The sequence below is a fragment of the Phalangium opilio genome, unplaced genomic scaffold, assembly GCF_054372755.1.
Source record: "Phalangium opilio isolate 3A_F unplaced genomic scaffold, DU_Popi_V2 ptg000031l_1, whole genome shotgun sequence".
Classification (NCBI taxonomy): Eukaryota; Metazoa; Arthropoda; class Arachnida; order Opiliones; family Phalangiidae; genus Phalangium; species Phalangium opilio.
Genome location: NW_028324158.1, coordinates 15,295,495 through 15,322,308, shown reverse-complemented (window position 1 = coordinate 15,322,308; position 26,814 = coordinate 15,295,495). Strand labels below are relative to the sequence as shown.

Here is a 26,814-nt window from a genome sequence, read left to right as displayed (position 1 = left end):
AAGGAAGAAGCCAATAAGGAACCATTGAAACAAAAGATTGCCTAAAAAAAGAAAGGAAGAAAGGAGAAAAACCCTGGCTGGCGGAACTTTTCCAATTTGTCCGTGCCATAGTTGGCTCCATTGTTGTCGGGCCCAATCTAGGAGACCCACAGAGGAGAGGGGGGGGGGCGGTGGGGGATCCAGAACGCTAAACCTTCTTTCAAGATACGTAACGTAACGAACGATACGGGAATCCTGCTGGGAAGGCCGTCCTGCAGGGATAAGTGATCGGACATCCATATAGATTCCTCCGATAGAGATTATAAGCCTCGGACAAACTCTCTCTCGGGAACTCTCTCTGACAATTGAATATTTTTCTCGGTGACGCGTTTCAACTGGCCAAGGTATTTAGTATCGTTGAATATAGAGGATAAGGTAGGTACACGGGTTAGGTTAGATAAACCGGAAATGGGACGAAGGCTAAGCAGAGCTATTGTAAACCCATAAAGCTAGCGCCAAGCTCAATAAAACTTTACGATAGACTACTAAAACACTCGAGGGCGCGTAGTTTAATTGGCCCCGGGTTTTGCCTGATTCTGAAGGTTATAAAAATGGTAGAGGGTGGTAGAGTTTCCCCTGATAAAATATGACAACGTGGTCCAGATCCAAATCTAGAACTACCGCATACAGGAAAGACCCACGAAAAAAAAAAAAATCAAAAGCTAGAGCTACCGCGATTAATCTGGACTTTCTAAATAAATAGAAAAATAAAATAAGTGATTAAAGGAAAACCCACTAGAGCGTTTTAGCCGCGGGTCCCCGGACAAACGAGAGAAAAATGGAGAAGACCCGTTTTCCGGATGGCAAGTTTTTCGCGGAATCAGGAAATGGGGAAATTATTCTACGGGATTAAATTCACATTTTTTCCTTAGTTTTTTTTAAACAAGATGGCCCAAGGGCTGGGCCTTAATAGTAATTTTACACGGCTCACGTGACCCCCCGTATAGTTGACAACTAAAAACATTTCTGAAACACAATCGTGTATCCCTTTAATTTCTAATAACGTCACATTTCAAATAATATTAATGAAACTAAATTGTGCACCCCACTAAAGTATAATTTTTAAAAACCATACGAATCAAATAATGTATTTAAACAAAATCCTGGATCCCCTAAACCAGAAATCACTATGACCGTAAGGCGTCCCCTCTATTTTACGAAACCTAACCTAACCATCCAGCATAATCTCTGATGTATCACGCGCACAAAGTGCAGTAGTGCACGAAAATTATCATCTTGTTTCCCTTCACTCAAAAAAGCCCGCGAGATTTAAACTACCTTTCTTTCCTCTCTCTCCGAGCGGGATGCCCCCTCTCCCTCTTCCCCCTCTCACTAATACACGGCTCACGTGACCCCCCGTATAGTTGATTTCCAATAAATCGTACAACTAAAAACATTTCTGAAACACAATCGTGTATCCCTTTAATTTCTAATAACGTCACATTTCAAATAATATTAATGAAACTAAATTGTGCACCCCACTAAAGTATAATTTTTAAAAACCATACGAATCAAATAATGTATTTAAACAAAATCCTGCATCCCCTAAACCAGAAATCACTATGACCGTAAAGCGTCCCCTCTATTTTACGAAACCTAACCTAACCATCCAGCATAATCTCTGATGTATCACGCGCACAAAGTGCAGTAGTGCACGAAAATTATCATCTTGTTTCCCGCGAGATTTAAACTACCTTTCTTTCCTCTCTCTCCGAGCGGGATGCCCCCTCTCCCTCTTCCCCCTCTCACTAATATACCAGGCAGGCAGTTCTCTCTCTACGCGGAGCTTCGTATCGCCACCGCGTACGCTAGCGATCTCTCTCTCTCATCGTAAGCGTACGTTTCGCGGACGCGACCGGTTTCCCTCTCTCTCTCATCGTAAGCGTTCGTTTCGCGGACGCGTCCGGGACAGGGACAGGGACAGGGACAGGGGTTTTGGTGCCGTTTCTTAAATTTTACCGTAATTAAAATTACGTGTAAAATTAATAAAATTACGTGTAAAATTAAAAAGGGTTATTTTTTTATTCAACGCGAGTGTTGACTAGCGTTAAAGGTATCTCGCTTTGAAAAAGCTCTCCGTTGAAAGACGTACAACAATTCCTTAGAGACTCGCAATAAACTAAGATTGAAAAATATTATTTTTGTAAAATTCGTTGAAGCATCCCAATACTCGAGTCTTCTCCACTCGAGTGATTAATTATTTCTTTTTTAGTTATAAAAGCAGAGTTGATTTTTTTAAAGGGTCGAGCTTTTCTTTGTAAGAAGAAAGCAGAGTTTTTTTTATACATATTTCGGTAATTAATATATTAGGAAAAATTATAAAAAGTAGGCTAATGCGATGACCACTTTGGAAGCAGCTAATTAAAAGTTCCTTATTCTATCCTTAAACCTTTTTTCTTAATAAGGAGTACTTTTAAGAGCTTGCCCCCCCCCCCAAAAAAAAATTAATAACGCGTGGTTTAAAATACTTATTTCATCAGGGGTTTTCATATGGATTCCTTTCGTTTAAGAATAATTGCATTTCGCAAACATAATTATTAATCTGTTGATTATTTAACGCGATTAAATTGAACTTGGACAAATACTCCCCCCCCCCGGGGGTTTTCTAGGGTATCGATCTAATCCTTCATCTAGAACAATCGAATATCTAATTTAGAGAAAACAAAGTAAATGGACATTTGAATAATAACTTATGGAATCCGAAAGAAGGAAGAAGAGGAAGAAGAAAAGGAAGCCCATATTTGTTAAGACGAAAGGAATAAAGCGATAAAACCAAAGACGTATAATTTTGAGAAAGAATCGACCAAAACAAATATCCTGCAGCGTGCGTGGGGCTGTTTCTCTCGCAACACGTGTATCGAGCATCCCTATCCAAAGAGACTAGACTACTTTAGAGGCGCCGAACACTCACCCGAATTAACCAGCCAGGTGCCAATAACACGGGCTCAGACTCGGAGCTGGGAAGCAGGTTGTTGTCCGAGCCCTTGTTTCCGAAACACCCTATCTTCTGTCGCGAATAAATCAAGGGATCGAGGGAGGATAAAATTAGACTTTTTCCTCTCAGAGCATCCAGCGCAACGCGAGGGAGTTCTAGATGAGAAAGAGCAAAAATAGTTGAGGGGGGAGAAAGCCCCTTAAAGAACGCTTTTCACGGCACGGAGGGGACCCCCCCCCCCAATCCTCCAGAGTGCATTTACGAATTCGCGTTTAACCTCGACGAAAACGAGAAGGAGCGAGAAGAAAGAGGCGGTAGCCAAATTGCTCAGGGACCAAGAAATGGGAGACGATAACACCCCCCCTTCCCCAACCCCTCCCGCCTTTTTTACATCCAAATTCCTCTTTCCTTCATGACTCTGAATTCCGAAGGAATAATGAAATGACTTCATCTTTAATTTAATTCTATTCTAATCAATCAATAAATTAATAAAGCTAATGTTCGATGGTTAAAAATAATAGTAGTCTTTCCCTCTCCCAAACAGTCGACGAGATTTCATTTTAACTAATACTATAGTTTCCTTATTAAGAAACGCTAACTAATATAATTTCATAGGATTTCATTTCACCCTCCCTTTTAAGAAGGCGAGCGCGAGTGACGCTTTGAAGAGCGTATCCCCGCATCCCTCGCGCGCCCATCGTTAGTCAATTCGTCTAAAACGTCAACCTAATGACTATTTTCTTACTCAACGCCTTGAAATCTTTTCCCCCTCTCTCCGTTTTCCCCCCGTCTTCCGAGTAACGTTCTAAGAAGTTAAGATCTTCTTCGGGCTTAGCTCGTATTTCCTCCCACATCATTCAAATTTAAGATGAACTTTCAAATTCGGGTTCTTTACTTAAGAAGAGAGTATATACACGAACGCGGGCGTTACCGTGGAGATGCAAAATCTATGTATAAAACCCCGAATTTATTGGCAAAGTGGAATGAAAATAGCTGCGTATAGTTAAACTCGAGAAAGTTATAGAAACTGTTGGGAAATCTTCAGTCTTAGGCAAACACAGAGTTAAGCAGGCTAAATGCGATAAAGTAGTCTAGCCAACTGGAAATTAGAAGCGAATTTCACATATAACTAATCAAGCGAGGTAGGGTTGACCTTAATCAAGTTTAGCGATGGGATACCGATCTACCTTACATATAGCCGAGGGCTATTATAAAGCCAGCCTAGAATGGGGAAGAGCCCAAGCCACCTTCCTAACTTCTACACTCTTGCGCACTGATAGCTTTCCCAAAGTGGAGGGAGGGGGAGGGGGGGGGGCGAATAGAATAAAAAAGGAGGGAAAATTACGCCAGGTCAGTCTATTAAGGAACTATAAAAGTTCTGGTCCTAGTTTGGGATTAACGCGCTCCCACCAGAAGTTCCACTGGCTATGTTCAATTTTAGAGAAGTTAAGCTTAAACTAGATTTTTTGGGGTTGCAATTTGACCACCCTAATAAGGGAAGGAAATTATTACAGGTTTCAAATCCCCACGCTCCTGATTGGATGGAGAGTCCGCTTTAAGGGTCAGATTTAACCTTACAAAACACGATAGATAACTTGTCCCATTATTTAGAGAGAAAAAAACCCCACGAAATTGAACATAATCTCACGATGGTCAACGATAAGGGAGTTTCCCCGATCCTGACTGGAGCGTGGATGGTCAGCCTAGGAAAAACGCGGACCAGGGTCAAAGTACTTAATGAATTCACTCTCTATCCGCGGAACCCATGGAGTCAGTAATTACGGCTCTAGTAATTAACCGTCGACACCTCCTACCCCCAAACCCATCGTAAAAAGGGGGATCTGCCTCCAGGGGGAGCTTCTAACTGTCCGCTTGATCTACGATCTTCTGGGAGAGGCTCGGATTAAGTAATAAGACACCGAGCACGGGGAACCAAACTAAGCTTAACCCTAGTGCCAACCGTCGTGGAAAAAAGCTGGGCAAAAACGAGTTAAGATACTCGGCTCCAACGACACTAAAGGGGAAACTAGAAAAATGGGGGCGTCTGTGTGTGTTTTACAAAGTTTTTAACGTAGGTTTCTTAATATTTGAAGAATTGTACCCTCAGAACAGCCCTGCAACGCAACCACGCCCGACGACTTTAAAAATTAAAATTGTTAATTTATTAATAGACGAAACTTCTCGACTTCAAAACTAATTATTCGAGTTTGAAATTTTAGCTTCGCGGAAATGAATAAAAAGGGGGGGGGTCATTCAATATTCATGGGAGAAAATAACTTGTCGTGACTCTATAGTCTATTAATTATTAAATACACCCTAACTCAATTAATAATTGACATTACAAGGCATTCGAAACTAAGAACTCGAAGACCCCAGCATTCACTGTCTCGAAATAACTTCAATGGAATAAATTATAATTTATTCGAAGCGATTAATAATAATTGGCTATCGATTGATACATCTGGATAATAAATGGGAGTAGAACGCGTGTTAGGCTTCGTTCTATCTTCCCTTATTTTCGCGATTAAAACAAACCGAATTAATTAATTAATTTCCGTATTAATGGAGGCGAGGAAGGAAGGAGATATTCGCAGTAAACAAAGATAGCGCCGCTCCTCTAAGCTAAGGCCTAGGGCGCCCTCTCGTTAGTTGCTCGAAGCTAACACGCATGGCTTCGAAAACCTAGGGGATATTAGGGATGGAAACACATCAGCGTCGTGGCCGCGTATTTTGACCAACGGAGAGAAAGGTCCTTTCCCAGTGTAAGGTTAAATATTATACTTTATAATGAAGGCGGTCGACGGTATAAGGTGACCCGAACTCCAATCTCTATCTATCTATAGTAGAGGCGTAGTATAAGCTTATCGAGGCGATACACATGCACTCCACGCTGAAAATGCATCCTGATTTAGTCTAGACGAGGCCTTTGATGTCCTCAATAGAGATTCAGAGTAGTTAGCGCGGCTTATATCGCGGCAAACTTTGAGTGGTACAATTTAAGTCGACCTATCGCAAACTGGGACTGATGCCGACGTGATTTGGGCTAAGGCTTAAAGGCGATTGTACAATATTTCACGGGGATATGACCTTGAACTATGGCAAATTGCGCCCGATCAAAATGAACTACAAAATTCGGCTTAACCACATTGCCAAGATACGCCTGTATGGTTGTCGCGTTCCCTCGACGTACAAACTTTGCCTAAAACAAGCTCGGGTATATAATAAGCTATAGCTACACGGGGGGGGGGGGTGCGTGGCGTTCCAGGGTTTCCAATCAATTCGGCGATGTTACACGGATGACAGTCCGGGACCTCAAAGGAAGATGGATTATAGGGGAAGCCGGCCGGCGAGCCTACCATGCTTAGGAAATTCCAATTGATCATAAACAGCTAAGCTCGATAAGGAATCTCTATATAGCTCCAATATCCATTTCCATACCCCCCCCCCAACCCTTTCTCCCTCCCTCCATCTCTCGGTGCAGAGACGTTACGCAGATAGCATCGCGAGAGAGAGAGAGAGAGAGAGAGATAAGCACGATGCCCACTGATGAAGGATTAAATTTGGAACACGAGATTTCAAAGGATGTTTTAGGGATATATAGGGTTCCATTTCAAAAGAATTTTGCACCAATCTTTAAGTTTGTTATGTATAAAAAGTCAGAATGATGTCCGCGTAAAAATAAACCCGAAAAAATATCTAAAGCTATATTTATGGGTAATACCTTTTTGAAGACAGCAGCGCGAAGGTACGCAGAAGGAAAAACATTTCTTGGGCATAAAATATTTCATTTTCTCGGCGCTAGCTCTCTAAACGAAGGCGCCCAGTCAAATAAAAAGTTTAAAAAAGTGAGAATAAATCATTTATGACGTGGCACTCCGGCCCCTCCCCCCTTCTTTTACCCTGAGCTTTATCTTTCTGTCGGCGCGGGCCAACCAAATCCGATTTCCAGGAGCGTGCACCTCTAAGAGTCTCAACTCCCTTCTCTTCCTAATTCCCCGGCCGCTCTTGGTCTTCTTCCCACGGCGGTCATCTTCCGGGATATACGCCATCAAGGATGGCCCAAAATGGTCCCTAGGTCTTCGCTCGGAGCGTGCCTAATGACTCGAACCCGCGTTCTTTACAAAATACTAGGAATTCTCCAACCCTTTATCAAAAATCTTCCTTGAAAATAAACTCCCACGCGACAGTACCAAAACGTTATACGATCCCAAACAGGATTTGATCAAAGCGAGGAGAAATTAGGTGTTAAAAGTCATAGATATAAAAAAATACTGAATTATAAATTTCTATTTTATATTAGAATACGGAGGAATTGAGAGGAATTTGGTCTACAAGTGTAGTATTTATCCCCGTCTGGGTATATTGGGAAAAGATAAAGAATTATTTACGAGAACAAATCGCCGAAAACGAAAGCTGGCGGCGGCTTAGGAGAAAAAACAAAGTGGTTTCCGTCCACCCAGCTAAACTGAACGCGTGGTAAATTCCGTCTTCCCATTTAAACCCTTTCCTTCCCACCTTTAACTTAATTCATTCGCACCAAAATGAACCGAGAAACTGAAAACGAGATAACAATCGTTGTCTACTACAAGCAAACTCTTTCTAACATTCTTATATGCCTACTCTTTTCATTTTCAATCTGGAAAATATAGCGCCTTTCAAAACGGGGGAAACGTTTCGCGTTGTTTTAAAACGCATATATCCCTGCCTTTGATAGCGGTAGACATTGTGAGTTGAAAACAAAGTGAAGGGGGTATCTTTGGGCGGTTTTCTTTTCTATTCTTTTTAGCGTTTCTTCCCCAAGAGACAATGAAGAAAAGAATTGGAGCGTAAACTGAGTTTCTTCCGGATTACGGAGAGAATTGAAAATAGCGTCAATTTTTTTATTTTACTTCTTGGCCTTGGTTGGTTTTTTTGAATAAAGTTGAAAAAGATAACGTCCGAAAGAAGAAACCAGAAAAAAGAGAGGACCAGATTCTTTACATTTCTAAAAATAAAATCCGGTTTTTCTCTCCCCCCCCTCCCCTTTCGTTTGGGAATATAAAAGGGTATATATTGACGATATAAAATTCCAATATCAGATGTTTCCCAAATCCCAATGTATGCCTATATTCGAGAGAAAAAGAACTATGAATATTGGAACAAAGCTAGAGTCGTCCAATATGGATGCCACGGCATTACGTCATCCATATTGGAACAAAGCTAGAGTCGTCCAATAGAGATGTCACGGCATTACGTCATCCGCTTTAAAGATAGGCCTAATTGCCAATACCTTGTTTAATATTCATAATTATAATTCTATACTAATTTTAAATTTGATAACAAAAAAAGTGTAGCAAGAGAGGGAAGTCACCAAACGGGGGCAAAACACCCCGTGTTAATCCTACGGCCCCTGTAGAAATGTTTACCCCGCGGTACACCGGTGTCCAGGGAGAAGCCTCCAATAGGGGCAAAACAGGCCGTGTTAATCCTACGGCCCCTGTAGAAATGTTTACCCCGCTGTACACCAGAGCCAATTTTTTTTTTTTTTTTTAAACAAGAGAATATTTCTAAGGAATTTTCGCATCCAACCAAGAATGGAAAGGAAAAGAAAATAACTTCATAATTTAGGTTTAATTTGAAATAAAGCTGGCGAACTTTGGAGTTAATTTCTCCGGGGGATTGGCGTCTTAAAAGTGGCCGCGAAACGAGCTGTCAAACCACTAATAACCCCGGAAACGAAATGAGAGCTAGCGAAATAAGCGACCAACTTGACAGGGGGATTCCCCTTCCTTATTAGCAACACACCGAGTGGCCTAGCAATTCGAGGGAAACCCCATTAATAGCTAAAAAAGGGTTTAAAAATATACATCGAGTATTACGAGAAAGTTTCACCTAAAAACTTTGGTTACGTAACATTTATCTCAAAGTATATATTTTTTACGACAGTCATTTTTTGGCCCTTCCCAAAAAATGGCGGCGCGTTAATATATATATATATATAGTATATGTTCTGGAAGCTCGTAATGTAATGGTCGTAAAGTTTATATTAACTACAGTATGGGAGCAGCGATAAAAGAGTTTGCCTACAACAAAGTTCCCGCCGAGCTGAAAGTTAAAGTTGGAAAGAAGGGGGGGGGGAGAATGAAAAATACACTAAAAACTACGCGTGTTTACCCCTAAACTCTCCGGCTTAATATTATTTTCCTTATAGATAGCGAATAAAATGAAAACAGAGATAAATAAATTTAAAAAGTTAGCCCCCCTCCCCCCATCCCCTAACAGTTTAAATAAATGAATTAGTTTAACTGGAATTTAATTATTCGAAATAAATTTAGATTAAAGGCGCGCGCAAGGCAATTGCGTTCATTTAAAAGATAAATTAAAGGCAATTTTCATTCGAAACAAAACCACGCCATGCAGACAAGTATCGTTAATTAATTTAGGCCGTGCTGGTAACGAAATTACGAAGCAAATTATTATTTTTTTTATATAGAAAACCACCAGATAAATTTTAATTAAATAAACGTCAAGGGTTGGTTGAAGAGGGTGCACCAATAATGCTTATAGGAATAGACCGAGAGAAAAAACTAAAATTAAGACGAACTTGAATTAAGCGCATGCAGTTGATAAACACTATGGGGGGGGGCGGGATTTCAGGCGTTTCATCTCGGTATTTTATTAAGCGGGGGGGGGGGCGCTTAGATACAGATCGATCGATAATCGACCTCGTTCTGACGTCAAGGAAGATCCTAGTTTACAGGAAGGAAACGAGACTCTTCTCTTTTGTCTTCTTTAACTTTTTGTCTCGTCTTAGTTCGTTTTTTATTATTATTTCCAAAAAAAGGAAAGTCTACTTAAAGCTTTTCTAAATACCGCTACATTGTTGTTCCCAATAATAAGACATTGGCCGTGTCTTTACCGATATCTTCCTAAGCCGCCTTGTTAAAAAATAAGTTTATTTTTGTTAAAAACAAAAACAAGGGTAAAAGGGATGAAGTTGGATCTTGGCTAAGACGCGTGACGGTGACGTCACTAGGGAGTTCCCCGCTTATTGGGCAATACGCGAATTTTGAAAGAGGGGGGGGGGGCACTTGAAAAATCTAGTCAAAAATTGAAACATCTCTCCCGCGAGAATTCTTGTAAAATTGTATTCAAGGAAAGTAATTTTTCTTACAACGCTCGGGGGTCAATATCGCTTCCGACACTCTTAAAAGGGGTCCTTTCCCCGTTAAAACGGCGTGGAAAAAGGCGTCAAACCAAGGTGGAAACTCGGCGGCTAAAAAACATATTCTTGTATCGGATGGCTTTCAAAAATTCCTTTTTCCCCCCTACTCCGTTCTAGCCTAGCTACCTACCATCATAGTGTATACCTCAATATTATTACTCGGGGAAACAACGTTTTCCCTTTTCCAATATTAAGCTATAACGCGTGCTGCCGGGGAAAGGGGAAAAGGGGGGAAATGGGGGGCTCGAACCCCCGCGAGAATCTCCAACTGGCGAAACTCGCTTTATCAAATTTACAAAACTCAGCGCGCGCGGCCCAGGAAACTCGACTCTCTTTCGCGATTACCCCTAAAAATGTTTCTACCCATAAATATTAACAGTTTTAATATAAAATTGATGGAACCCACCGCCTCCGCTTCTTCTTATACCTTTTCTCTTTCAATGCACCAAACTATATACTATGCATATTGATTTATATAACATAATAGTTTCATTCGAGATATGAGTGAAGAATATAATGGAATTATAAGAAAACATCAAAACGACGTATTTAAAAATGAATTTAAAAAAAATTGTAAACCCCCGCGTAAGAACCTCATTTAATAAATTATTTAAAACCCCTCGAGGTTAAAAAGCCGTAAACACGTTTACTCAACCCTTTTTCCATTAAACCTCGCAAACATCTTCGGTAAACAAGCTAGAATGACTTTCAAACTATACGTAACATGACGTAAAAAACCCTCTCCGTTCAACAGAGAGAGGCTGCAGCGATCTAGGTAGAAATAAATTTATTCAGGCTGTTTTCGACTATAGTATTTTACTATGAAAGCTCGCTCGCCTTTCAGAGCGCCCCCCCCCCCCGGGGTTGGGGCCGGGGGGTTAAAAAAGTACTTTTCCATTATAAGGAAATACACGGGCGAACCGAAATTAATTAATTCTAAACAAGATTCGGAAAACAAAGTACGAGATAACGCCGCGACGCTAAAATAATTTCCTGGGGGCTAAGATTTCTTTTTTCAAACCAACTGACATCGCTACAGTTTCTAAAAGACCCCCTTCTACATCTTAAGATCCATCCATAGCTGCAGAGCCGTTGGTCAATCGTGGTGGTGGTTAGGCTATTCGAAGACATAATCCATTCAGAATGTACCAATAACAGCGCAACTCATTTTTATCATTTAGAAAGGGTCCCCCAATATATTGGAAGGAAAAAGAGAGAAAGAGAAAGAGAGAGAGAGAAAGAGAAAGAGAGAGAGAGAAAGAGAGAGAGCAAATCTAAGACTTATTGGAATCTCGCCGCGGCGAACGGAGAGTGTGTGTAAAAAAGTGATTATCTCGGTATACAGTATAGAAGTTGCAGTCAAAACTAACCCGAAGCCGAGAAAGTCTTTCCCTCAACAAACAATCCAGGAGCTAATACGGGCGAAGGCGGCGAGTATATTGAAAAGAAGCGATCGATATAGCTTTGCCTTCGCTATTTCAAGAACAGCGAACGAGGATAAAGCTATATATATAAATATATATTTGGATTCGGGAAAGGTTTCTCTTCTCCGACCGCCTATGAAAATATCCTTTGGTTTTGTTTGCTTTAGCGCGCACGGAGTTGAACTGGGCCTCAGTCACCTACCTGGCAGCGTGGCCAACTCCGAGGCGACGTTGAAAGCGAACGGGGCTTTAAAATAAACTCTTAACCCCGGGCGGGGGCGGAGGCGGACGGGGGACAGGTAGGAGGACACTATGCCGAGGCGACAGATAGACAAACTCGAGAGAGTACAGCAGCGCCTACCATGTTTGAACTTCAAAATTGCATTTTATATTATCAAATATTAGTTTCTAACTTTCGAGTTATCCTACCAGTGCCGAGCGAGTGAAAAGTTTGCCTTATTTATATTAAATATATTATAAGTGCTACAAAGAGAAAAGCGTGGGAAAAACTAATGCTAGATAACCCTAACCCATCATCTTGTACTCAACTCGTAATAATTATTACCACGGTGTTCGCGAATAAATTTAATAGGACGATGCATGCTGGTACATCCATCAAAGCGGCAGCCAGGTAGGCATAGGTAAGGTACGCGTGGTCGATGTTACAAAATCCGGCGTAAACACCGGCAGCTGGAGATAAAAAAAAGGGCACGCTCCGAGCGGATAAAATATACTAGAAGAGGAGCTCCATTAAAACGAGAATTGAAACAAAGGCACCCGAGAATATTGTCTCCATTAAGCCATCCCGTTCTCGAGCTCTACACAATATATTCATTTACTTTCTCGCCCCCCATTCTAAGACATGTTCATGGGGGAAAGGGAGTACATTCGGATTGGGGGAGTGGAGGGGCCGAAGAATCTAGCTTTACTCTCCATTATACTAATGGGTTTTTTCGGCGCTAATAAGGTTGGATATTAATTAAGAAAAATTCTCAGTGATGAGACCGTACGGGGCTCCCCTCTGGGCTTTCAAAAGCTCGCTCGAATAATAATAAAAAAAACAGATACTAAGAGAGAAAGAGGGAGGGAGGGGAGAGAGAATAATTACAGGTATCACTAAACCTGATCAACGACGCGATGAACAAACGCGTTCCGGAGAAAACACTCCCACCCCCCAATGCATAAGGGGGTGCAGGTAGGAAGGGGCTACCTGCTCTCGATTTTTTTCTACGAAATGGATATGGAAAAATGGAAAAGGTATAGCAGCCTATAGCTTCTCTTCAATTAAATATACGAGGCGTTAATAAATAACTGGCTTCAGGTAACTATCTCCCCGACAAACTATAATTTAGCCGAAAGAGTGATGTTTTTTTGAAAGCTATTTAATAGCGGGGGCTCCCCCCTCAATTGGGGGGTTGCTACGGCGAGGACTCATCCGAGAGCCATAACTTGACGTAAATACGCCCCCCTACCCCGTTAGTCGTCGCTACGGTTACGCTTTTAAATTAAACCTGACAATTAATTAAACTTGTAAATTTCGAATAATAGAATAATTATGGCGCGATTAAACTCTCCGGATGGCTAATTGAAATTACAGTTAATTGGTTGCCGCGGTTTCGAGCCAATTACAATATAGATATAGAGGGGCGTCGGACCTGCACGTTTCGATACAATTTAGACGAGATCAAATATTGTTTCGGGTTATAAAAATTGGAAAAAAGGAAAAGAAACTGCACTGCAGGTTTAACTTCCTTTGTCGATCGAAGAATTGGCTGACTCAACAAGTATTTTGCTAAAAACTTACTCTAAAGATAGCGGACACAGACACCGAGGCGCGTACAAGCTACAGTTTGTGTGAGGCCTATCTATTCTTCTGGCACGCAGGCGGGCAGGCATCGAGACGAACGAAGGATGAGGAATTTACATAATCATTAAGACTGTGAAATATTCGAGTCCCTAGCTCAGTCTTTTCTAAACGCTCCAGTAAACATTCTCGCCTCCCTAGCTATGGTCTTTTTCATTTATAATAGAATATATACAGTGGGAAAGGCGCCAAAGTCTCTCGCTAAAAAAAGCCAACCCGAACCAAAACACCCATCATGCACATTCTATCGAAAACCCTAAGCCTAACTATAGTTACCAACACTTGATTTATGTAATTCCAAAAAGAATCGCTAATAAAAGGGGATAAACCCAAAGTTATTCCTCGCTTTTGTTTCGTTAATTTCTTTCAAATGCATGAAACTGATGTCGAATAAATAAATCAATTAGTCAAGTCCTAAATAGAGAAACAAAGGCTTAAGATAGTGCCTCGGTCTATACACTTTAGAGCTAGCAGCGAGCTTAATGTCGCGAACCATAATGAATGAATGAATGAATACCGAATAGTCGTCGTACGTAAGGTTCTCCTATAAGTCATCAACTTAAAAAGCCATTAAAAGGAATGCGCTAATTGCTTTAAATAAATTCTTATCCCCCCACCAACCCCCCTCCCCAGTCCGCCTTAGAAGGTATGATCGTAAGTCTTTGCCTCCTTACACCGCGTTGCTCTTATTTTTCTCATTAATTAGATTAATGAAGCTGGATTAAACCCAAGGGGGGATGGGGGTCGGGGGGAAGCCTGAAAAGGCTGGCCAAGGGCAAAGGGCAACTATACAAATATTCAAGCTAAGAACTAGGGCCGCCGTCTTACTAGGGGATAACGAAGCCATTCTCCGCGTACAAAATGAACGGCACGCCTTCTAAGAAGACTCTAGCCTAGATTTAGGCGGTAAACATCAACAAAGATGACTCCTCCAGATGTCCATTAGTGCCAGATAAATCCCTCCGAGGAGCTCTCGAGCGCGCCAACCCCGCTAACCCTAACGCGCCTTCCCGACTTTAGATTGATTTTGTACTGTCAAAGGCAGACAAAATGACCACCCCCGTTTATAATTAAAATGGCCCCCCCAAGTAAGAGTCTTTTACGGAATTCTTGGAACTGTTAGCTTAAGACTTAAGACTTAAGACCTAACTCATTCCGAAATTCATAATAAACTTAAAATACCGTAGTTATTTTCAAGATTAAACTTAAATTTGAAGAAGCCGTAATCGGGTCTGTCATTAGAGAATTCACCCCGAGACAATCTAATTACCCCTTTAAGTCCCGAATCTAATTACACTTAAATATACGATGCGTTATTATTATTATCAGTTTGATCTATCGGTTAATTTGCAGAAACATATCCCGTGTTTTGGGATGAAGCTAGACGTTCCCTTCATATCGCGTAATCAATGAAAATACACTCGGCCCCCAAAATTATATAAGAAAAAAATAAACCACCACCAAGAAGCAAACTTAATTAAATTTAAGCACCCAATTAACAAAAAAAGCATGCGTTATTAATTCCTACCGTTTGATGAAATCTTTCAAGTCGAATTCCCGTTCCGAGACGCGGACTGAAGCCATTTCTAAAATAAATGAGGAAAAAAAAACGAACGTTAATAATTAATTAATTAACATTGTCAAATTAATTAAATATTCCGTATTAATTATTTATTTATTTATTTATTTATCATTCTCTCCTCCATTCTCCTCGCTTTTCATCCCCCCCCTTTGGGCGCGAGTAAATTCTCTAAAGACAGTAAATTTCGGGCCTTTGTCAACATTAAATCTAATCATTTCGGAACAAATAAATTATAATTGCCTTTGCTGAAATATTCCGAAATTTGCTCTCCCTCGGCCCAACAACATCATTTCCATAGACGTTAATTAGAATTTAGAATAAGGAGAAAGCGAAAAGTTTAGAAACACCGAGAAGGGAAAAGGGGGAATGCAGACAATGAATACAATCGAGATCTTCTAAATATAATCACTATTCAATTATTCAAAATAGACCTCGTATGTACGCGCCTTTACTAAATTTACTCTCAACTATAAATTCCTGCCCCTTTGTATTTTCAGTACATGTACGGCGCACGCGCGTACGAGCCAATGAATCGGCCTCAATTAGGTCAGAATATGACCTCTGTAATTTGGTCAAAGAAAAAGTAGTTCTTCACCCAAAGCTAGTGCAAAAAGCGAGGGGGTAGACACTTGAGAACTCAGGTGTGAAGTATGCACTGTCAAAGCTGAACTGTTTTGAACTCAGGTGTACACAAAGATCCAGAGCGTCTACCCCCTTGTGCAAAAGATTGAGCTATGGATAGACATTTTTACCTATTTGATTTTAAATAAAACGGGGGGGCGGGTGTCAATCCTTTAGTACAACGTGTGACGTCATTCCATTAAAAGCTTTGACGCGTTAAGACTTTGATCACTAGCGGGATTTAATAAAAATTCAAGCTAAAAAAAGAAAAGACAGACTGCCGACCGAGGCTTAAGGTTTCAGTCTCTTCTTTTTTTCCATTATAGTTCAGTTCTAGTAGTAAGGGCCGATTGGCTTCCGGGGCTTAAAGCCAGGCGCATTAATACGTAATATTAAAAAGGGATAGAATAGAAAGTAGTTCGTGTGGATGAAGGGGGGGGGCATTCAATTTGAAGAAAGCGGTGAATTCTTTTCGTATAAAGGTTTCGGCTATTGATTAAGAAGAAAAAAAATGGAAGAACGGGGGGGGGCGGTTGGGGGGAGCACCTGCTCCCCAAAAATATATCCGAGATTGTCGAAGAAGAAAGATTTTCAAAGACCTCTCCATTAAGATATGGAACAGGGGTGGGGGGAATAGAACCCGGGGGGGGGGGGTTCTCGAATATTTTAATGAGGTTTAAGGATAAAAAAAAATTTAGTTAACTATTTTCTTTCCTTAGGGGGGGGGGAGGTTTACGGTATCACCGAAAGTCTGTCTGTCTTTCGTAGACAAAATAAAGCCGAGTAGCGCGCGGTTAATTACGTCACTCCCGCAGTTTATAATTTCGAGTCGAGACTCGCCCGGTCTAAAATCTAACATGACGATTAATAATTTTAAACAAGCCTTGCCTTTTCTCGTTTGATATTCAGCATGCAGACGGGGGTGGATTAATTTAGCCGGCTGAAAAAGGCGTCAAATTTATATTACATCAACAAGAGAGTGAGAGAGAGGGAGAGAGAGAGAGAGAGAGAGAGTGAGAGAAAGAGATCCATCAATTAGACGTACGCGTCGTGACTCGCATTGGGGAGGGGGGTATCTCCAAAGGAAGGCGTTCCTCCTTTGAAAGTTAATACCTATGGTTCGAGGGCATAACTGTATCCGAATGTAGTTCCTAGAGTCACGTGGCCACCCTCCCTCGTCATCAAGAGCTAAATACATTTTCGCCTTCGTTGATTGAATAAAGAGATACACGGGGGGGGGAGGAATTATAAAAACAAAAGGGCCAAATGTTCAAAAGGACAAGGACGTGTTGGTTTGCAGGCAACGTTCTAACGTACAACGCGAACAGTTTAGACTGAGTAGAGATGTCTCGGGGATGGGGATAGGGATGGCTAGAGTAAAGTCTAGACAACTAGTTAGGCTTCCAGAAGGTTCGTTTCTGGCAGGGATCTTCTAAAGTAGATAGGGGACGGGACATCTTCCAGGGCGCATTTTTGGACTTTACAGCCATGCACATTGTACAACAGTCGTCGCTCGCTGGCTAATGATAGACGCCGTTGATGGCCTATCGCCTCCCTCCCTCAAAGACACTATACCATTCCCAAGTCGGCCATTAAATAGAGAGGGCCGCCGCGTGTGTCCCCCCCTCCCGTCTCTGGCAGTTTCTCCTGGCTTATACCACCACGTGACCGTGCAGGTTCAATATGTCTGGTCCCTGGAAGCGCTCGCGTGTATCTGCTGGCTCCTAATTAGAATGGCTGACTCTCACTCTCGAGATAACAGTCGATCAAGGTGGGGGGTGCTTGGGGGGGTCTAGGGTTCGGTTGGTTTTCCGAAGAAGGAGATCCCAAGGGGAGGGGATGGTGCCAACTGCCTACCCACGAACCAGAGAGAGAGAGAGAGAGAGAGAGAGAGAGAGAGAGAGAGTGTGTGTCGGAAAACAACTTATAGGGGTTCTTGATTTCTGTTTAAAGTCGCCCATCCACTTTAAACGGATTAATCTTTAATTAAAATGGCCTATTTCTAGAAAATTAGGGAGGCCATATTATTCTACCGTAATGTAGCAGCGGGTTTCCTACTAGAAAGGACCACTTAGTCCCGAACTTGGATTTTTAAAATTAATTAAAAAATTTCGATTTAAAAAAATATTTCATTAAAAAATAGATTTAAAAAAATTTGAGTTTAAAAAATTTCGATTTAAAAAAAATTCGATTTAAAAAATTTCGATTTTAAAAATTTCGATTTAAAAAAAATTTCGATTTAAAAAAAATTTCGATTTAAAAAAAATTTCGATTTAAAAAAAATTTCGATTTAAAAAAAATTTCGATTTAAAAAAAATTTCGATTTAAAAAAATTTCGATTTTAAAAATTTCGATTTAAAAAAAATTTCGATTTAAAAAAAATTTCGATTTAAAAAAATTTCGATTTAAAAAAATTTCGATTTTAAAAATTTGAGTTTAAAATAATTTCGATTTAAAAAAGTTAAGATTTTAATCCGACTTAAAAAATGAAGAAAAATTCATCGACGTAACCGATTATCTGGCGTCAATCAAACTAACAAAGGAACTCGCCGGCCGCTCTTCGTTGCCCCTCCGGACCATAGAGATAGGAACATATATACCTCTAGAGTCACAACATGGAAGCGTCCCCATAGACTTTAACCTTATCATTAGTGAATATACAACGTTAAAAACAGTATACTTTATCAAATACACCCAGCGCCATCTGTGCCAAAACGGAAGAACTATTTTGATATATTTTCAACGGCGTAGTCTGCTACTGTGTCTATGCGTGTATTGTATTCTAGCAAATTCGAGGGAAGTGATAATGAATTAATTAAACAAATTGATGATGATTTGACAAGTTAATTAAACAAACATTATTTTTTTGGAGTGAATGAACGAATCATGAATGCTGAATGTAAAATGTACGTATCAACTAATAAATAAATTCAAATTATAAATAGACTACTATTGTCCTTGGAATAAAATCAGTTTGGTCAGTCGTTTTCTAATATTCTCTTTTCATTTTCTCGTTCATATTCTTTGCTATTTTCCTCAGCCTGATATCTGTGTAGATGTTTATTGCCTTTTTAACAATGTGATTTAAATCGTGGTTCCATCCGAACTCTTGGTCATACATGTGCTCCGTTAGAGTGGGAAATATGTTTTCATGAATTAAGCATCGTCAACAAGAGTTTCTATTTTGAGTGGAATGTTTTTAATGCAACCACGACATTTTTCAAGATTTAAGACTTCTAAGGCATTTTTCAGTAAGATCAATGTGGAAATACGTTAATGTTTGACAAAGCCCCTAAAATTACAATGATATAGCCTGTAGCTCTGTACATACAACAAACAGAGGGCTATCGTGTTCTTCAATGTCCATTGGGATGTCATACATTTCTGTGCGTTGGGAAAATGTTCCAACTTCTACAGTTAATGCGCGATATCCTCTATTGCATTTTCGTCTAGATTATGCTCCGCGGGTTCATTGACCTCAATGTAACTTGCCAAAGGTATAGGCTAGTTTGGAGTGTGATATTGACCGCCGCTTGAATAGTTGGCAATAAGGTAGGCCTATTTTCAACCGTTTCATTTACCGACGCGTGAGTGGTTTGGGGAAAGGTTTCATTTGGGATTGTTCTAGCGTATGTTTTCTGTAAATTGTATTAACAAGTTAAATAAGCACCAAAAGTTATTTTGCAAAACAGTAAATTAGAATTTAGGAGATCCTCATTTGATTCCGGTAAAAATAAAGAAGGAATCTCAGTTCTTGTCAGCCTGGACTAAGTAAAGCTAAGTTTCTATTATTAGTCCAAGTTGTCAGTACTTTAATAATGGAAGCATTTTCCCGAAAGGCATTTGCCTCAAAATTATCTCCGCAAATCGTGTCATTTGCAGTTGGAACCCAGTCCGTTTTTCCTATGGCTTATTGTGATAACAACTTAGTTTAATAAATTAATAATGTCAACGTTTAATTTATTGGGTTTTCACCTATGGCATTAAACCTTTTTGTTTCTTCCAGTATTTTTACAAGAGGAAACAGCGCATTTTCTACCCATTTTGTTAAATTTTGAACAGAAATAAAATAAAACACTTAAATATACTTTGGAAACATTTATTTAGATAGTTAAGAACAAATAAAATAATATAAGGTCCGTCAACTGAAAAAAGTTTGAAAAAGTTACAGATTTACCGCGAAAAGTTCATTTTTCCCGCCAAAAAGTCATTTTTAGCGCGAAAACCTTTTTTAGCAACGCCATCTATTTGTAGCTCGAATAATATTTTAGTTAAGAATATCGCCGATAGTGGCGCTGGTGTCGAATGATAAAGTTTACATGGTTTTAAAAAGTGCGGCCTGTCTCGGGATATACGTTGTGACTCTAGAGGTATATATGTTCCTATCTCTATGCTCCGGACTCCCGGCTTCAGCTTCGGGAAGAAGGAGGGGGGGGGACGATAGGGAAGGGGGAAGGGAAGAAAGTTGCATTTGTTTCAACTCGCGCTCTTAGAGCGAAGGGGACGTAAGTCGCCATGGAAACGAGGCTATTTTGGCGCGCTTTTTACTAAGCCTAAAGGCTGAATTCAAAAACGTTTTAAGTCAAAGCATTGGAATTTTTGCAATTTAGCTCCTCGTAGCTGTAGAGAACGAGCGCGCTAACACATTAAAATTGTCATTTTAAACGAGTTTCTTTTAAATTTAACGTATTGACGTAAATCAAACGTTGAGAAACGATGTTACTACGCAATTTTATAACAACAAATACCTATAGGACCTTTCACGAAATTACACGAAATAATAACGGACAGGTTAAAAATTATAGGGTTTTATAGGATGGTAGCTATGAGTTTCGATCATTTTTCTTCCCATAAATGGACGTGGCGCTTATAACGAGTGAGTCCCTCTCATATCAATATGTAAGAGAGAGTGAGAGAGAGAGAAAGGGGGGTGGAGATACTCGGGGGGATGTTCCCCAGGCAGAGAGGGAGGGAGGGAGGCAGAAACTAGAGTCTCTTTTCATTTGGAAAACGCTGACGTTCATTCCTTCCTTAATTCATAATCAATTTTTTAAAAAGGAGGGGGAAATTTCATCTTCCTTGATCTTCTTTTTCTCCGAGTTCTCTCTCAAGGAGCAACCTTCTTCCAACCAATTCATCCCCCATAAACCCATATAGAATATACTAGAACTTCCATGGCCAAATAATTCATATCCACTATTATCTATCGAGGAGCATTGGTCAATACCCTGTTCCACACTGGCGAGGTGAGACACGAGTATGGAACAGAGATCTCGAGACATCGTTATGAGCCACCAAAGTTTAGTGTAATCAGAAATATATTACTTTATAAGGTAATATATTTCTGGTGTAATGTTAATCCTATGGAAGGGGAGGGGGTTATGTTTACTAACATTTAGCTTAATTACTCGGCCCCAGTTTGTCTTAATCCCAAGTCTTCAGTAAGGTTGGATGGGGGGGGGGGCAAATAGGACTATAACAAAATCAAAGGACATCCCCGTATCTCTAATATAACCAGAGTTACGAGCCTCCAAAGTATAGTGTAATGTTAATCCTATGGAGGGGATGTTTATGAACATTTTGCTTAATTACTCGGCCCCTGTTTGACGCAAATTTCCCTGATATCCCTGAATTTTCCCTTAGGTTTTTGTCAACTATTTATTTCCCTGATTTTTCCAAGTTTCCCATGTTTGTAAGAACCCTGTGTAAGCTAGAGCGCCTGAGATATCGTTTCAAGGCCACGTTGACGTTTTCGTTTTGTTAAACACGAGACTCGAGAACCCCCGAACGGGGCGCGAACGCGGACCAACATTGGAAATCCATTAAACAATTAAACGCCCCAGTTGACATTCCACCCCTTCTACTACAACCCCCCCCCCCAAGGGGTGACATAGAACCAAAAAGGAATAAACAAGAAAAACTAGAGTGGATGCGTAATTTAAATTACCAGGAGTTTTTCGTTTCGTTTCAGTTTTACTTGGGGGGTGGAAATACACCCTCTCTTTAACGAGTGTATTACCGCAATCAGCGCCACCATCTATTAAAAAAAATAAATGCATCCCTATTCAAATAAGAAAAAGGCGTCATCAAGTGGGGGCTAAAAAGAGTTACATTGTCTAAATAGGGCAGGCAGAAACGCGGCGGCAGACGATTCATCTTGAAAGGGGGTTAATTGATTGCTTGAGAAAGGGTTAATGAGAATGACTCGTCAACGCCTTAATTGGTTTCATAATTAGTCGCCAAGCAGCGTATTGGCGCGAAAGACGGGACTGGAGACCATAGCCGATATCAAAATGATTTATGGCTTATTGAATGGAGCCAACACAATGTATGAACTGGTCTTCTTTAGGCCTAATTGAACACTGTATCGTTTCACTGATCGATTCTTTCTATATGGGTTAAACCATTGATGGCGTGCCACAAAGGGATACGTATCCCAAAGATAAAACCGAATTTAATAACTTTGTTTCGTATATTTTTGCCTCTGGTGATAGAAGGGATAGGGGTTACAACTTGACCCTCTTTGGTTTGGCGGCGCCAATGTATGCCGGAAGACTAACAACCATCGTGAGACGAATAAGGAACATTGGGGTACAGGGACCACCCCAATCCACTAAAAATAAAAGGGACGGAAAAGACTTGGGCTTCGATGTTAGGCTTAGCAATCTCTATCTATCTATACGTAACGTTGGGGGGTTCGACCCGACGGACATCACCCCTAAGCCTTTGAACTATTCGGTATTTGATAAAGCCGCGAATTGAAGCCGTCGTGTCAAATTTTATCCGTTTTTTTCCCCCACCTTAAGGTTGTTCGATTCGACTTGAGTAATGGAGTTGAAGGCGGGACGACTCTGTAACGTTACGACGTAAGAAAAGCGCAGAGTTCAGCCTCGTTCTTCGTTGCAACATTTGAAGTGAAGGGCGTTCGCGTTGAACTCCGATGGAATAGAGTGAAGGTTAATGATATACGTTAAATTCCGAGGTTCCCGCGGCATCGAGTTTATTCCACGGGATAGGGCGAACGATTTTGAAAGCCCCCATTCTTTTACGTTTGAAAAGATCGCCGTCACTTCGTATCAAAGAACGTTACAAACGAGATTAAGTTAGAGAGAACTTTTCAGACATTTTTCTCTCCTCCTCCTTATAGTCTCTTAGCTCCTTAAAGAGCTGCCGAAACAAACAACCTTAAAGAGTAAACGCCCATTCCCGAAACCCTTTTTAACAACGCGCTAAGAGAGTATATTTATCTTTTTTTTTCCCTTTCCTTTTGAAGAGACGGTCTTCTATTTTTTTTTTTTAAAGCGTGGAAATGCATTCTGGGGATTTTTCTCCGGATGCTGACTGGTATTTCCCGCCATAAAACGGACTTTATTTCCCCGTTTCCATGACAACCCAAAGATCCTAAAAATATCTCTTGGCGACATTTTGGCTAAACGCGGAGTTCCCTTCCTCGCGTTACCTTGGAAACCAATAGATTTTAGTCCCGACTATTTCTTTAATCATAAGTTAGGTTAGAACAAAGAAACTCTCATCTCGAAATTGAGGCATCGACGCCTCGAACACCGTGTCCTCCTCTTGGAGGCGTTTTCACGGAAATTAAAACAGGGGGGAGGGGGGACACCCATTCTCGCTTAAAATTTATCGTTAACGGTCATTTAAAAGAAAAGAAAAAAAATGGACAACTCGAATCGAGTGGATCTATAAAATAAAACTGCGAGTGGATTATGGCAAGAGGAAAGTGGGACATTGAGCTCTCTCTCTCTCTCTCTCTCTCTCTCTCTCTCTCTCTCTCTCTCTCTCTCTCTCTCTCTCTCTCTCACAGAGAGTAAGAACAAAGAAGACTTTTGGAGGAACAAAAATAGAGTGTGGGCCAGGGCTATTTTCCCGTTAGACTCCGTCCGTTGGAAAAGAAAGGGGAAAATAGGGAAATGCCCCCTTATTTTTATAACGGGGTTATAAATTCCATACACACGCCGTCGTAGCCATAGTATAGACGTATCTGGGAGCGAAAGGCCACTAACTATAGGAGAGAGTAACAATTCCAGATAAGTCTTTTTGGCTATCCGCGCGAACTCGGCGCTCCACTCTACACCGTATATCATGGTGAAGGAAAAAGGGGTGTCTTGGAATAAAAAAAGAAACAGGGGCCCATAAAAATAACGCTTTATCCGGGCAGGATATATACACTGGCCCTAGCTAGTTTTTTTTTTTTGTTTAGACCCCCCCCCTCCCCCGGCCCCTGTTTGCTTCCAGAGAGAGAGAGAGTCCTTTCCCGGGGGACTATTTTTATCCATTCTTAATCGTTAAATCCGAGTATCGTAAATTCTGTCCACTCCCCCCGAACCCCCTCTCTGTTTTGGCAGTCAGGGGTGAAGCCAAAACAAAATGGCCATGAAAGATAGATGACCCAAAAGGCAAGATGAAACGAGCACCACCCTGAGCGCCACCCTTCCTATTTTTTCAATCCACGCAGAGGGTCAAGTTCCTCTCTCTCTCTCTCTCTAGAAGACATTGTCGCTTAAAAGAGCACTCCGCTTTAGATAAGGAGATCCCTTCCCTATCTCCGTTCTCGTGTTCCCAAGTTAAGTTGAAACGTTTTTACAATTTTACCTATATAGTTATGTCTCCATATAGTAAGTCAAGATACCAAACAAACAATGCGAACAGGACCAGATTTATATTACCTTTGCATCTTGGAAAGCGAATGTAATGGTCAAGAAGTAATTTTGAATATTTAAATGTGGTTCAAGGTATAAAGAAATCTTATCCCCGAAAGAACGCCGTTCAGCTATTTCTTATGATGAATTTTTCAAGTTTTGAAAAATGGTCGCTTAAGCGAAGAGCTTAAAGATGGGAGAATGGGTCCACGTTAAAAAAATAAAATCCCCCAACGCGGTAGCTTTTGCAAGGCACCGGCGTCTGGAGAGTCGAGATTGGCGAGCGATGGATTTGGACAATAAATATTTTCTATTTTGGAAAAGGGTTTTCCCTCGGAATATATCGAGCGCTATTAGATTCGGGCGCAAAAATCCACTCAATGGACTTTCATCCCCTCGCCCCCCTTGGCCCTCCTCTCTCAACCAACAAAAGGACCCGAGGGAGTCGTTTATCCTCGAAAATAACGGATAATACTTTTTCGGCTCCCCCAGGGAATTCGATAGAGTAATAGCACCGCTTAGCCTTCAAGGAGATCTACCACAAATCGTCTCTCTAAGTCTATAAGCTACTACTTCCAAATTTCTCAACATTCATTTCGCGACATTTATACGCTACATATTTTAAAAGAAATATGAAACATTATTATTCACTTACCATCTTCATCATCGGAATTGCTCGAGCTATCTTCTTCCGCTTCAGCTTCCGCTTCCGGTGCTCCTAAACGGAAAATAAAATAAAAGATTTTAATCTTTAATCCAAACACTATTTCTAATTCGCGACAATTCAATCAAAACGTTACGCCTGATTCGTTCCCCACTGGTTCCCTACTGATATTTCCCCCCCAACTGATTCCCTACTGGTATTTTACCCCCCAACTGATTCCCTACTGGTATTTTCCCCCCCAACTGATTCCCTACTGGTATTTTACCCCCCAACTGATTCCCTACTGGTATTTTCCCCCCCAACTGATTCCCTACTGGTATTTTCCCCCCCAACTGATTCCCTACTGGTATTTTCCCCCCCAACTGATTCCCTACTGGTATTTCCCCCCCCCCAACTGATTCCCTACTGGTATTTTCCCCCCCAACTGATTCCCTACTGGTATTTTCCCCCCAACTGATTCCCTACTGGTATTTTCCCCCCCAACTGATTCCCTACTGGTATTTTCCCCCCCAACTGATTCCCTACTGGTATTTTCCCCCCCAACTGATTCCCTACTGGTATTTTCCCCCCCAACTGATTCCCTACTGGTATTTCCCCCCCAACTGATTTCCTAATGGTATTTTTCCCCCCAACTGATTCCCTAGTGGTATTTCCCCCCCCAACTGATTCCCTACTGGTATTTCCCCCCCAACTGATTCCCTACTGGTATTTTACCCCCCAACTGATTCCCTACTGGTATTTTCCCCCCCAACTGATTCCCTACTGGTATTTTACCCCCCAACTGATTCCCTACTGGTATTTTCCCCCCCAACTGATTCCCTACTGGTATTTTCCCCCCCAACTGATTCCCTACTGGTATTTTCCCCCCCAACTGATTCCCTACTGGTATTTCCCCCCCCCAACTGATTCCCTACTGGTATTTTCCCCCCCAACTGATTCCCTACTGGTATTTTCCCCCCAACTGATTCCCTACTGGTATTTTCCCCCCCAACTGATTCCCTACTGGTATTTTCCCCCCCAACTGATTCCCTACTGGTATTTTCCCCCCCAACTGATTCCCTACTGGTATTTTCCCCCCCAACTGATTCCCTACTGGTATTTCCCCCCCAACTGATTTCCTAATGGTATTTTTCCCCCCAACTGATTCCCTAGTGGTATTTCCCCCCCCAACTGATTCCCTACTGGTATTTCCCCCCCAACTGATTCCCTACTGGTATTTTACCCCCCAACTGATTCCCTACTGGTATTTTCCCCCCCAACTGATTCCCTACTGGTATTTTACCCCCCAACTGATTCCCTACTGGTATTTTCCCCCCCAACTGATTCCCTACTGGTATTTTCCCCCCCAACTGATTCCCTACTGGTATTTTCCCCCCCAACTGATTCCCTACTGGTATTTCCCCCCCCCAACTGATTCCCTACTGGTATTTTCCCCCCCAACTGATTCCCTACTGGTATTTTCCCCCCAACTGATTCCCTACTGGTATTTTCCCCCCCAACTGATTCCCTACTGGTATTTTCCCCCCCAACTGATTCCCTACTGGTATTTTCCCCCCCAACTGATTCCCTACTGGTATTTTCCCCCCCAACTGATTCCCTACTGGTATTTCCCCCCCAACTGATTTCCTAATGGTATTTTTCCCCCCAACTGATTCCCTAGTGGTATTTCCCCCCCCAACTGATTCCCTACTGGTATTTCCCCCCCAACTGATTCCCTACTGGTATTTTCCCCCCCAACTGATTCCCTACTGGTATTTTCCCCCCCAACTGATTCCCTACTGGTATTTTACCCCCCAACTGATTCCCTACTGGTATTTTCCCCCC

The 26,814-nt window shown here is 41.3% G+C and overlaps 2 protein-coding genes across 5 annotated transcripts in view; one reads left to right on the top strand and one right to left on the bottom strand.

The window, feature by feature from the left end:
* timeout (circadian regulator timeout) overlaps nucleotides 1-26,814 on the bottom strand; it is a 116,113-nt gene that overhangs the window by 62,114 nt on the left and 27,185 nt on the right. For all 3 annotated transcript variants that reach the window (XM_089870400.1, XM_089870399.1, XM_089870401.1), the window contains exons 5-6: nucleotides 24,982-25,044; nucleotides 14,995-15,052 (exon numbers count right to left, since the gene is read on the bottom strand). In XM_089870400.1, coding sequence (XP_089726526.1) covers nucleotides 14,995-15,052; nucleotides 24,982-25,044 — 121 coding nt within the window. The remainder of the gene's footprint in view (nucleotides 1-14,994; nucleotides 15,053-24,981; nucleotides 25,045-26,814) is intronic.
* LOC149690940 (uncharacterized) overlaps nucleotides 1-26,814 on the top strand; it is a 56,490-nt gene that overhangs the window by 21,360 nt on the left and 8,316 nt on the right. The gene's annotated exons all lie outside the window — the stretch shown is intronic.